The following is a 14432-nucleotide window of genomic DNA, read 5'->3' on the forward strand; positions in this document are numbered from 1 at the left end:
GACCTTTGTTTGTGATGATCTATATAGTAAGCAATTTGACTCCAGATGATTGGGCTATATATGTGTGGCAGGTGGCTTATGTAGTATACATAAGCCAGAGCTGGTACTAGGAGCAGTTTGAAGGTTTGCCACCCCAATGAGGGTTCCTCGACACATTGAGACTAAGGCAAGTGCAACGCTTCCAGAGCTCCATAAATGCAGGGGGCACACAGCCACTGCTTCACCTCTGCTTTCACTCCCTCATGGCGTCAGCTCTGCTTCACCTCTCAGTTTCTGGGCAGGTTGATGTTGGTTTAGGGACCAATCTTACAAGTCCTTAGACTCTGAGTGTGCAATGACTGTGATTGTAGAGAGACAACAGGAGAAGACCTTTGCATCAGTGCTTTGGGAAAATAAAAAATGAAGAAACAAATACCACCGTGCTTGAGCTATTTACTAGGCAGCACTGGAATGCTCTGCACTGTGTAATAAATGTAAGTAACGTGGTGGCAGGAAAGAGTGGAAGGATGGTCCACACGTTAGGACACTAACCTTCCACTCAGAAGAGCCAAGTACACATGCACCTGGGAGAAGGTGAACTCCTTGCAAATGTCTACATCTTTTCATATGAAGCTTTACCAATCATACTAATGAGCTTTTCTAATAGATGCAGTCATGTGCAGAACCAACAGAACATTGGCAGACAGTTAAGAAATCACTTTAAAATATCTAGTGCATATGTGTAAAACATGTTTTTTTCCTAAACTCATATCGCTGTAACAAATCAAAAACAATCATCACTGAAAGGCACATCTGCAACATAGGAAATAATGTCTCTGCCAAATTTCTGGTATCTACTAGTGATGTGTTGGCCTGTTTTTAAAACAATAGTTATTTTTTTAATATATACATGATGGGAAAAGTGTGGGGCGGGAGTCAGTTCACTCTTGTATTTTTTTCCCAATGGCTGAAACATTTTGACTCTCACTTTCCACAAAAATTTGCTCCAAGACTAATATTGAGGCTGCCAGATTTCACTGAGAGTGGCAAAAATTTGAGTTACAAATCATTGAAAACAGTATCTTAGATTGAAAACACTTGTGAAACCTTCATGATAGGTGTTTGTCTACCTATGTTTTACCAAAATAGTTAAATAAGCAATTGAAACAGTTTTGAACTGAGATTGAAGGGAGCAGAGCATGAAGTCAGCCACAAATGAGGTTGGAAGATGCAATGTTTAGGGATTTACAAAGCCTAAATCTTCCCATACTGACCCTTGTGGAAGAAAGAAGACTTGCAAGGGATCATTCAAGATGGGAGTCCTTTTCAAGCCCCATTATGGCTACATCACAGCCATGTGAACCTGCTGCTTCTGCTTGTGCCACTCTTGTTTTATATGTAGGTCCACTCTGTGTGTGTGTGTGGATAGATAGATAGACAGACAGACAGACACATGTTTAATTTCTGAATGTTGAAAAGAGTCCAAAAGTTAATCTAATAAAGAGAGAGAACATCTGTGATATTATTGTCTGATGAAATAACCAGAAATATTAATACTGTAGATTTATAACATTTTTTTCTGGTTGCTATGTAAAAGCAAGAATCCTATTGTGAGCTTTTCAGACGCTAAACCAGCTGGAGTTCGGCAACTGTAATCTGATCATTCCATAGTGAGAATGAAGTGAACAATGAAAATTAAAGCAGTAAATATATCAAAATATAAGTTTCTGGTCAGCACACATAATATTTGCTGAAAAAGTTGCCAACCTGGGTTCACAGTGCTCTGAGTTTTAAACTTCTTCTTCAGTGTAGTAACACATTACTTGGGGTGTTGTTTGGTAAATACAGGAAATGCAGTAGAAGTCTGTTCTGTACAGATTTACTTTTCAGCACAGTGTGGATTTAATCTGAAATTATCAATGTAGGCATATGAAAAATAAGGCATTTCACTTAAAAATAGGGCTTCCTTTAGATTAGTGATCTCTTACCAGATAAGCTGCTTTTTCTGGTACTATTTTTTTTAGTTTTCAACTTCCTTTGGGTTTTAAAATAAAAAATTTGCACTAACTCCCAAAAGTGTAAAATTCCCACCCTCCCGCACCATGCAGAGGATCAATGCAAGACCTATGAACCACTTAAGTATTTAAAATAGAGTTTAGGTGGGATTTAAGTGATGTATAGTCCTTGAGCTCATCTCTATAGGGGTGACTTTCATCTACCAAAGAGAAGAGCAGGGCTAATGGTAGCTTTTTACACTAGACCAAGCCATCCTGCCAGGATAGCTCAGGAAAACTGGGGAAAGTTGAGGGCATGAAGAGAGGTTTACTGTTACTCCAAAAAGAAGTCCAGGTGATGAATTCAGGGACTGTTACACCAGCAAGCTCACTGCCTTCCTCAGCTAGTCTCTGGAGATCAGGTTGGTTAATAATCTGCTGCTCGCACATTCACAAGCTTGTTTTATCACGTGGCTTGCAAAAATAATGGCTATTGGAACAAACAAAAAAGTTAGGCCCAAATCCCACATGGTGTTGGCAACTGAGGTAATATTATGAATAGCTTTTCATTTTGTTTTTTTAATCTGGAGTTTGGTCAGTAATTGTAAAGTAAAGCAGATTTAAAGCCTAAAATGTTATATAATTTCATACAAGAATATCCATGTAAAAATAAACATTTTGTCTCAACCACTCACTTAACATGTAACTGTGTGTGTACTGTTATGAAATTGCATGTACAATTTAATTACATTATCACTAGTTATAGGAAAACTTAGAGGCCTATGTACCGTTTCTTCTCAAGGTCCTGTAGTGGTTCACAGTGAAGTCAATGGCAAAATTCCAGTCAGTTGCAGTGAGAGCACGATGGGTCTCAGAGAAAAGTGCATTGGAAGGAAAAGTGTCAGTACTGTTAATCTGGGGGGCTTTCTTACTCAGAGCAGGAATATTTCCAGTCCCTGCAATGCTGATGAATAATATTATTGCTTTGGAGGGGAGAACATGTGCTATGCAGTCTTTCTCCAACCTCCAGCAAATACTTATACAATAGTTGAGCAGTGAACATCAAGTGGACAATCAGCAAGTGGACTGAAGTACTTGCTTCCAATTGATGCATGTCAGGAGTTAAGTGATTTGGGACACTCTTCTGAGATTGGCTGAGGCTAGAAACATTTGGAAAGTGATACTTGGCCTGGAGAAGAGGAAAGAGCAGAGCTTCTGTTATCCTTTTGCACTCTCATCAGCTAGTCAGCTAGTCACAGTGACTATGTGACTCTGGAAGTGACTGTCTGCTCGCAAAAGGATGAATATGAAAGTAAAAACTGTTGATACAGATTAGAAAAAAATGATTATATAGAGGAAAAAGAGGCCGATAACGAAGGCACTAATGAAAGTCCTATGATCTCCACTTAAGTCCTGTTTGCACTAGGGTAAAAACAATGAATCTTGACCTGGCTAAAATTCAGTTTTAAACTACTTTAGGAAATCTGTTGATAAAGTTTTATGGCAAAATGCAACATTTCTGATAATTTCTTGAAATGCATTGGGGACAACTTTTTGTTCCAGAAAGTGGAGGAAGTAACTAAAGGGGACATCCATTTAAGACTTTATTCTGACTAAAAGGGAGGAATTGCTAGCAAATATGAAGGAGGAAGGCACATTGGTGAAAGCAATCATGAAATGACAAATTTCATGATTCTAAGGAAAGGACGGAGGGAGGGCAGTAGAATAAGGACAATGTATTTCCAAAAAGCAGACTTTCACAAACTCAGAGCACTGGTAGGTAAGATCCCATGGAAAGAAAATCTAAGGGAAATTTAATTCAGGAGAGCTGGCAGTTTCTCCAGGAGACAATATTAAAGACACAAATATAAACTATCCTGATGTGAAGGAAAGACCGAAATAATAGTAAAAGGCCAATATGTATCCATTGGGAGCTCTTTAATGATCAGAAAATCAAAAGGAATCCTACAAAAAGTGGAAACTTGGACAAATTGCTAAGGAGGAGTACAAAAGAATGACATAATCACGTAGGAAAAAAATCAGAAAAGCTAAGGCACAAAATGAGTTACATAAAAGGTATAGGGATGTAACGGGCAAGAAGTAGTTCCTTAAATACATTAGGAGTAAGAGAAAGACAAAGGAAAAGTATTGGTCCTCTCGTTAGCAAGGAAGGAGAGCTAATAACTGATGACAGCAAGAAAGCTGAGTTATTTAATGCCTATTTTGCTTCAGTCGTAACTAAAAAGTTTAATGGTGACCACATACTGAACACAATTATTATTAACAACCAGGGTGAAGGAATGCAAGCCAAAATAGGCGGGGGGGGAGGGAAGCAGGTTAAATACTGTTTAGATAAGTTTGATGTATTCAAGTCAGCAGAGCTTGATAAAATTCATCCTAGAGTACTTAAGGAACTAGCGGACACAATCTCAAAAACACTAGCAGTTATCTTTGCGAACTTCTGAGGATGGGTGAGGTCCCTGAGGACTGGAGAAGGGTAAACATAGTATCGATATTCAAAAAGGGGAACAGGGAGGACATGGGAAATTATAGACAAGTCAGCCTAATTTCAATACCTGAAAAGATAATGGAACAAATTATTAAACAATCAGCTTGTCAGCACCAAGAAGCTAATAGGTTTATAAGTAAGGTTAAGATTTTGTCACTGTTATTTTTTGTAAAAGTCATGAAGAGGGCACGGCAATAAACAAAAATTCACGGGAGCTCATGACCTGTCTGTGATTTTACTAAAAATAATTGGTGGCGAGGGTGGGTGGGGGTGGGGAATGTCATCTGGAGCCCCATGGGTGGGGACTGACAGCTCGAACCCCAATGCCTTTGTGGGGGGCACAGCCCCAGTTCCAGCCATGGGGGGAGCGGGGTACAGCCCCAGGTCCAGCCACAGCTGAAGCTGTGTGGAAAGGGTGCACAGCTCAGGCTCCAGCCACAACTGCAGCCACGGGACAGGGGCACACAGTCCCATCTACAGCCCTGGTGGCAGCTGTGGGGGTGGGGGAAGGATGACAGTGCACAGCCCCGGCTCCAGTCCTGGCTTCAGTCACTGGCAGCTGAAGCCAAAGAAATCCCAGAAGTCTGTTAAAGTCACAGTATCTGTGACTGCCGTGACCTGCATGACTAAATCGTATCCTTAGTTATAAGCAACAGCCTGCATGGACTTGTCAAGAACAAATCATGCCAAACCAACCTAATTCCCTTCTTTGCCTAACCTGCTGGGTACCGGGGAAGCTATAGCTGTGATATATCTTGATTTTAATAAGGCTTTTGACACAGTCCTACATGACATTCTCATAAGCTAACTAGGTGAATGGGGTCTAGATGAAATTACTATAAGGTGAGTGCAGAACTGGTTGAAAGACCATACTCAAAGTGTAATTATCAATGGTTTGCTGTCAAACTGGGAGGGCATATCCAGTGAGGTCTTGCAGGGATCATCCTGAGTCCAGAACTATTCAATATTTTCATTAATGACTTGGATAATGGAGTGGGAACTATGCAGATAACACCAAGCTGGGAGGGTTTGTAAGCACTTTGAAGGACAGGATTAGCCTGGCCTTGACAAATTGGAGAATTGGTTTGAATTCAACAGAATCAGTAAAGAGAAGTGCAAAGTACTTCATGTAGGAAGGAAAAATCACCTGTACAACTAGAAGGGGGAAATAACTGGCTAGTTATTATTATATTATTACTATATTATTATACTATATATTACTATATTATTATAGTTATTATTATTGTAACTCGGTAGATTAACAAGATTCAGGAGGTAATTGTCCCACACTACTTGGCACTTATGAGGCCTCAGCTCAAGTACTGTGTCCAAATCTGAGTGCCACACTTTGGGAAAGATGTGGACAAAGTGAAGGGAGTCCAACGGAAAGCAACAAAAATGATCAACGGTTTTAGAAAACCTGACCTTTGAGGAAAGGTTAAAAAAACTGGCATGTTTAGTCTCAGGAAAAAAAAACCCTGAAGATTAAGTGTTTTTATAAAGAGGATGGTGATCAGTTGTTCCCCAGAGCAAGAGAGCCAGAGTAAATACCTTCATGATATATGGAGCTATTATAGAATCACAAAATCATAGAAATATACATCTGAAAGGGCTCTCAAGAAGTCATCTAGTCCAGCCCCCTGAGCTGTGGAAGGACCAAGTAAACCTAGACCATCCCCGACGGGTTTATTCAAGTTGTTTTTATAAACTTTCAAAGATGGGGCTCCCACAACCTCCTCGGGAAACCTATTCCAGAGCTTAACTACCATTGTAGTAAGAAAGCTTTTCTTAAATCTCCTTTGCTGCAGATTGAGTCCATTGCTTCTTGTCCTATCGACTCAATCTGCAGCAAAGGAGATTTAAGAAAAGCTTTCTTACTACAATGGTAGTTAAGCTCTGGAATAGGTTTCCCGAGGAGGTTGTGGGAGCCCCATCTTTGAAAGTTTATAAAAACAACTTGAATAAACCCGTCGGGGATGGTCTGGGTTTACTTGGTCCTTCCACAGCTCAGGGGGCTGGACTAGATGACTTCTTGAGAGCCCTTTCAGACGTATATTTCTATGATTTTGTGATTCTATAATAGCTCCATATATCATGAAGGTATTTAGCGTTAAGTGTTCATATTGTCATGGGTACTCAGGATAAGGTTTATTTTTTACGTGGCAGCAGTAGACAATATTTGAAAAACTGAAAGTGCTATCAACTTGATACTTAGAAATATTTCTTATTCATTCTAATTTGTGTGCATGTGTGTGGTTGGGGTTTTTTGTTTGTCTGTCTGTTTTTCTGTTTTTGCGATGTTGTTTTGAAAACCAGTATTGCATCTTGATTGGATTTCTTTGTAGAGATTCAGTATCTTTCTGATTTCCTTTTCCTTTGGCAGAAGAGAAAAGAAAGGTGGGGGGACGGGGACAGAGAAGAGCATTTTCCTTGGTATCACTCTTACTCCCCCATCCCTGTCCCTGAAGAAGACCTTTCACCAATTCCATTGTGTGGTTGCTCTTTGCTGCAGTGTACCCCTCATTGCCTTCAGACTAGTCAGAAAGATAATGCTAACAGGTTCAGCAATAACATTCTTTCCCCCTCCATGATGTGAAACCCTTTCCTGTTAAAGAGGATTCCAAGAATAGCAGCTGGTATGACAGACTCTTGAAACCTGGAAATTTAGGAGGCAGTGTGGAATCACAGGTCTCTTTAGATGGAAAGCCACTAAGTTTGGGGACTAACCCCCCAGCAATGTTTTGGGCAGGTGGCAAAGACAAACTAAAAGGAACTTGTACTATTATTATTTTTTGCAGTGTAGTTGTAGCCAGGGTGGTCCCAGGATATTAGTGAGAGAAGGCAGGTGAGGTAATATTTTTTATTGAACCAACTTCAGTTGGTGAGAGAGACAAATTTCTGAGCTACACTGAGTTGCTCAAAAGCTTGTCCCTTTCACCAACAAAAGTTGGTCCAATAAAATATATTACCTCTCTCACCTTGTCTCTCTGTTATTTATCATTTACATTGCAGTAGCATCTGGAAGATCTAGGCATTATACAAATATATGGAGAATCAGGGACCTGCTCCAAAGATCTTACACTCTGTGACAAGTGCTGACTCTGAGTATTTCCTTTCCCCTACCTGGGACTAGCTTGTCTAGGGACAATATGGCTCTTACATCTCACATTTACTCTGGCTCTCTTGGTGGTGGTGTTGCTACAAGAAGCCAGATACTAGGGACACTTTACACTACTACTTTACACAAGTAGTCTCATTGATTTCAATGGGTCTATTTGCATGAAGTTTGCAGAATTAGGGCTTAAGTCTCTATTTTAAAAAGAAAGCTCATGAAGAAACACAGAGTAATTTTTTGAGTGGATGGGGGATTGGAGGGGGGGGGGGGAGATGATTAAACAATAAGCAATGTATAGTCCTGATACTGCAATGTACTTTGTGGTGGAATTGCAGAATTAGGGCCCATATTTGTAGTTTTCAGCAAGGCTGCAATACTGGCAGAGATCGGCATTTCTAATTATTCCCAGCTCTTTGCAATAAAAATGGAACGTTGCTATGCAGAGGGAAAAACTTTAAGAAGTGAAATCAGTTCACACATCTCTAATTTCTTTTGTGGATTTTCAAAAATGCACAAACAAAACGTGAGCTTGCCCTGTTTGTTTTCTAGTAAATAACACTGTCTGAGTTAATCAAGGGGTGATATGCAACAAATCAATTAACTGATTTTAATCTTTTCTTTTTACTAAGTGAAAATACTGCATATAATTGTATTATTGAGACCTACCTAAAATAAAAAGCTCTAATTATTATATAACCACTTACTTCTGTAAACAGATCACACAGTGAGGAATCTATTAATACCCCACTGTAAAATATATACATAGAGGTAGCATCCTGGTTTGAGAGAGATAATGGGACACCCACCTCTTTCTTTATCTTCCTAATGATTTAACTTAGGATGATTCAGAAATGGACACCCATGTTCAGGTCATCAGCAGGGGTCCAACTGTAAGCAGTTGGGAGACTAAAATTCTCTGCAGGACTTATCCTAAGTAGGTAGTGTACAGTTTATGAAGTTTACCACTTATGGCAGCAATATTCTCCTTTTGAGCTCAAGCCTACTTCCCGATGCAAATGCTTTTATTCAGTCTCATTATAAGATTCAATTAGAATTTGAAATAGCATGCAAGCTAGCCATGACTATCAAGACTTGTGTACAGTAATATGTTTTTGCACTGTGTACTCTTTACAAGGCTATTTGAACAAAGATTAATACAGTCATTTGAATCCATAAAATGATCACCACATCTCTTTCATCACACAGTGATAATAATTCTTCACTTGTTTAAAAGAAAAAAGTCCACTACGGTTCTACAGTTTCCCTTATGTTTCATTTTCATATGTTGGCTCTTGATTTTTGTTGTAAAATCTGAACCCACTAAAATGTCATTCAGTGTCCAGGATTCTGTATTTGTATTACTTTATTGTTCATATTATTCTAAAGCATTTCCTCTTTTTGTTTCCATAGGAAATGATCTATTTTTAGTTGCAGTGCATGAACTGGGGCATGCTCTAGGCTTGGAGCATTCCAATGACCCTACTGCAATCATGGCTCCATTTTACCAGTATATGGAAACAGACAACTTCAAACTACCTAGTGATGATTTACAGGGCATTCAGAAGATATATGGTATGTCATTTTTTGTTACACATATTAAATAGTTTGCTTAAGAACATATTTGAGGACAAATTATATATATATACGACACACTCTGTCAGCTGTAGTCCAGAGGCCTTGATTTCTTGTTGTGAGAAAGCCATGGATTTTGATGAAGCTCTCTTATTTAGTCCCACACTATTCACAGTTTGCCTTTCAATCTGCACTCCACTGGAATGATAATCTTAAATATTTAAACTGCTAGTGAAGAATATCTATAAAGGGATCCCAAACTATTAAAATATTAAGAAACGCAGGCCTTAACCATAACCTGCTCATTTCCAAAGTGCTCTGTGGCACCAGCTTATATAACTGGAGGATTGGTTGGTTCTCAATATATCAGTTATAAAAATGTGCAGTTCCCTTGGTAAAGCAGTTTTGTGGTCCCACCACCCCCCATTCTTATTGCAATAAATATAGCAAATTTATTTCAAAAGCTTGTTATTAACAACCCAAGGTTTTGCACAACATGGCATAGCTGGGGTGGGGAGGAGAGGGAAAATCCTGCTCTTTAAAATATATATCAGATTTGGCTATTGTGGCCTAAAATGAAAGAAACATCCACTGTAAATAATTTCTCATTTTATTGTATTCAGTCAAAGAAAGAAACATAATTGGAAAGAAAAAAAAGCAGTTTACTCATTGCAGGTTTAAGGTAACACAGGACTCTCTCTGACATTTCCACAGGCAACTTTTGTAGTACATAAGTTTTAAAAAGCTTGACATACACAGTTAACCATTAAAGAATCTGCTTTGCTAAATTAATGGAGCATTTACATTTACATTCTTATAGTGAAAAATCTGTTCTATCTGTATGTTAATGCTAAGTGACTGGTAGATATCATTTGCATGTGCAAACGATGTCATTTAAGTTCACTAATTTGTTTTGCATTCATTACTTTTCCAATTTAAATGTCTAAGTGGTAAGTGTTCTCTCTGGGTTAAACTGACTTTTAACAAGGTCACATTTCTTGCTGATCTTTTGCTGTTAGGAAAGCCGGATGAGTTCGTAAAGAATAATGGTGCACCTCTGATTAGAAACCAAATACATCTATGCTAAATATTATATTAAGTGATGTTATACTCTGGATGTTCCAGAAAGGGAACAAAGTGATTGGCTTGTTAAAATTTATTGTATATGGTTAACCGAAAAAAAGAGGTTGTTTTTCATGAACTCATAAGTTGGTAGTCTAGACAAGGACATTTTGCCCATATACTAAATAATAAGCTCTAACAGCTGTATGCTGACTTTATTGCTCCTGGGAAGTGATGCCTGACAGCACTACCAAATTGCATGTGGAAACTTTGGTTTGGATTTAGAATCATTCAAATATTATCCATTGCAAATTAATTTCTTTGCTGCCTGTACTAAAATCAAAAGGTGATTTGGACTGAATGTCTGAAAAAAATGTTACCCCTATGAAAGTAAATATGTTGAGCTACACTATTCATCACAGCCTAATTAACTGTAAATTATGAATGTCATGCTCCTTAAAATTATGAAGGAAATGTCTTATTAAATTTCACTGATGGTAGTTTGGGTTGCCTTAAATATTCAATCAGTAAACATTTATCCTAGTTAATTTACTTTCTTTGATCAAGTACTGGACATTCAGATTTCATTTATGTTAGATTTAATTTTGTCTCAGGTTGCAAAGATGCTCCTTAACCTACTGTCATGCAGATGAATTAAAGCAGACTGTTTTGTCATGTACAAATAGACACTGCAGTTAAACTGATCTAGATAGATAGCTACACAGAATGGGCAGTCTTAAAAAGTGTGTCCTACTTCCAGAGATATTACTGGTCCTACAGAGATGTCATATATTTAAAATGGAAAATATCACTAGACCCAATAATATCTCTAGACCTGGAATGAAGTTTCTTAGGCTGCCCATTACACATAAGGGTTTTTAACAGCATGAACCTAGAATGACCGTATTACTTACAAATAGTAAAACTAAGAATGGACTAATCAGATCATCCTAAATGAGTGCCATTAAAAGCTTTGTATTGCACCACATCATGATTTATTCAGTGTAAGTCAAATAGTTTATAGCACAGATATTTTAGAAATGTTACACAGAGGGTTTTTATTGTTATTATTTTGCACTATTTTTAAGTTTGGACAACCTTTTCAATCCATTTGCCCGTAAAATCAAATGTCAGGGTTGCCATGAGTCTAACTTTACAGGATTCATAGGGAAAAATATTAACAATTAATTTCAAACATTTCTTTAAAAAAATCTAAATATGCATTCTATATACATAAATGCCCAACATTTAAAGCCCAATCTCAAGACCTTCCACGGCTAGAAAGGTGCTTTGTGCCCCAACAGGAGCTGGGAAAATATCCTTTCCTGTGACCTTCTCTTTGTATCCCTGATGGTTCAAGCCTATCACTAGTTCAGAACTCAGTTTTACCTGGCTGGAAACTTAGGTCAGTATAGTTGGAGGGGTCGGGAGAGAAATTCCACCTCTGCGGTTAAGAAGGAAATATTTTTGAGTCTGGTTGGTTTATAAAACAAAAAGGAAGCTACAGAAGCAGCTCAGAAGCATTGAATATTAGAATTAGTTCAAGAAAAGATAGATTAGTGAGAAGACAGCAGGTTAATTTGTCAAAGGTGCATAATAAATGCAATTTATCACATGCCTGTATCATTAATCACATAACCACGACATGTGCTGTGTGTGTGGATGGATGGATGGATGGATGTAGGTATTAGAATGTTCAAAAACATGGGTTGATGGTAGAATTATTAAATGCATTTGTCAGGACAAATTTCCCACATTTTACATAACCAATGAAAGTTTTGTTCTCACCAAAACAGTTGTATACACTGTTGTTCAAGCACAAACTGTTTACCATGTGTAATCTTAAATTGTGGTGGATTTTGTGATCTGAAAGCTTGTTGGGGAATAAAGGAGGAAGGTATCAGAATTCCAGCAGTCATTTTTTTCTTCATAAGTACGTTGACTTTATGGATCCAAAGCACACGTTGTTATACTCTATCTTCACAGATCAGAATTTGGAAAAGAGCATATTACACCAGCTAAGCCATTCCTCTGCCAATGCAGGAGTATTCTTTGGGGTATATTTTTGTAGGGCTGTCTGCAGTCCAATTTACAGTGATCTAAACAATGTCCTGCTGCTGACATTTTTAAGGTCCACCTGACAAGATCCCACCACCAACAAGACCTCTGCCAACAGTGCCCCCGCATCGTTCTGTCCCTCCAGCAGACCCTCGGAAGAATGACAGGCAGCCTAAACCACCTCGGCCGCCCACTGCTGACAAACCTTCCTATCCTGGAGCCAAACCAAACATCTGTGATGGGAACTTCAACACTCTAGCTATTCTTCGCAGGGAAATGTTTGTTTTCAAGGTAGGACACTGTGAATTTTTTAGTGTTACATCAAGTGTCTGCATTTCTAATTTTTTCAGGAAACAAGCTTTCATTCATCATGACTCCACTTTCCCAGCCTTCTCACAGTTAGAAAGTTCAAGAAAAGAAACTAAAGAATAAACATACAAATGGCTTAAATGTCTAGCAGAGCATTGCTGTAATGTTCTATTTTTGGAATACATTCATGTCAGCAGAAGCTATAATGCCTCGAAATTTAAGGGTAAGTAAATGCAGCATCTTATGCACAGATTAAAAATACTGCATAATTCAAGGCATGAATAGAAGCTGATAGGAATGATTTTGTTGGGAACTTAGCCACTTCCAGTCACATTGCAGTTATTGTGTCTTCAGCACACACTTCTTTACAAGGACCTTGTAATTTAACTTTATAATTAGATCAGTCATTTATAAGGGATGTTTGTCATAGTGTAAAAAGAAAAGGAGTACTAGTGGCACCTTAGAGATTAACCAATTTATTTGAGCATAAGCTTTCGTGAGCTACAGCTCACTTCATGTAGCTCACGAAAGCTTATGATCAAATAAATTGGTTAATCTCTAAGGTGCCACTAGTACTCCTTTTCTTTTTGCGAATACAGACTAACATGGCTGCTACTCTGAAACCTGTCATAGTGTAGTGGTTCCTTTGATACATGTTTGAGTAAAGGTCTTTGCTATAAGAACTTCCTTGCAGATGTTTTGTTGTTTATTTCAATTCATGATTTTGTCTGGAGCTGCGTATATATGGTGCATCTCTCACCAACTGGACTAGCCTTTTCATGGAGCGGCTTCACTAAAGGTTCAAAGACGACAAATCTAAGCAAAGCCATTTGTTAGAAGAATGATCTAGCAGAGCACCTTGTATAATTTCCAAATTGCACTGCAGGCTACAGAAATAACAGAATCATTATTCAGTCTTTTAAGTAAATTAATTTGCTGACAGTTATTGTTGTGCAAATTGCCAGCAATAAGCGATAGGTAGTGTTAATGTAGTATATTATCTTGGAATCCACAGAGATGTCCTAAATTTGGCTGAACAATGGACTAGGTGAGATTTTTGTTTTGTAAATATATGTTATGACTCTTCTTGATTTCAAAATTATACCTAGTGAGAACAGGCGTTTTCCTCCATGAAGTTTTTCTGCCAAGCCCTAGGGGAAAACATTAGCAACAGGATTAATTTGTCCTATCAGATTGACCTTCTGGTCCACAAATCCAATATTTTACCATAGCTTTTGTCTGCTTTTCTTCTGTGCCCTGTCTTTGCAGAGATTGATAGAATACTCAACACATTTTCCCCTTATATACCTTCTCCAAAGAACCTTTTATCAGTATTCAACAGCCCTTGAATTGCTTTAAGACTTCTTTAAAAATAATTTACTTATATGCTGATTATTTTATGTTAGTTCATTCAGATTATTGGGTTCTCTTCACAAGCAAAGGGCAAGAAATGAATTATTTTTCCATAAAAGACTGAGGATTTTGTCAGTCCTTCTGAAAAAAGGAAATAACCTATCATTTGAATATTTGGCTTCTCTTCAAACATTGTGTGCCTTTCTTTTGGAAGTGCTATACCATCAATCTTTGTGAATAAAACGAAAAGGTTAAGGAAGAATCTAATTTTCTGAAATACATTAAACAGGATATTAAAATACCTACTTCATCTCATATCATCCATCTCAAGAACAACAGAACGTACTCTCATTTATTGAGGACATGTGTCAATAAATACTGACTTGATCTACCACTAATACAGAATTGCCTGTCTAGCTAAGCCTGTACTTCCAGACAAATAGATTCAACGTAATCCCTAACTACTTTTTTCCTTTATATG

The 14432-nt window shown here is 38.0% G+C and overlaps 1 protein-coding gene across 6 annotated transcripts in view; it reads left to right on the top strand.

Moving 5' to 3' along the window:
• The window catches only part of MMP16 (matrix metallopeptidase 16), a 251058-nt gene that overhangs the window by 164562 nt on the left and 72064 nt on the right, over positions 1-14432 (top strand). For all 6 annotated transcript variants that reach the window (XM_073330638.2, XM_073330639.2, XM_073330641.2 and 3 more), the window contains 2 exons: positions 9008-9169; positions 12363-12580. In XM_073330638.2, the coding sequence (XP_073186739.1) occupies positions 9008-9169; positions 12363-12580 (380 nt within the window). The remainder of the gene's footprint in view (positions 1-9007; positions 9170-12362; positions 12581-14432) is intronic.

This window comes from Lepidochelys kempii, chromosome 2, assembly GCF_965140285.1.
Source record: "Lepidochelys kempii isolate rLepKem1 chromosome 2, rLepKem1.hap1, whole genome shotgun sequence".
NCBI lineage: Eukaryota > Metazoa > Chordata > Testudines > Cheloniidae > Lepidochelys > Lepidochelys kempii.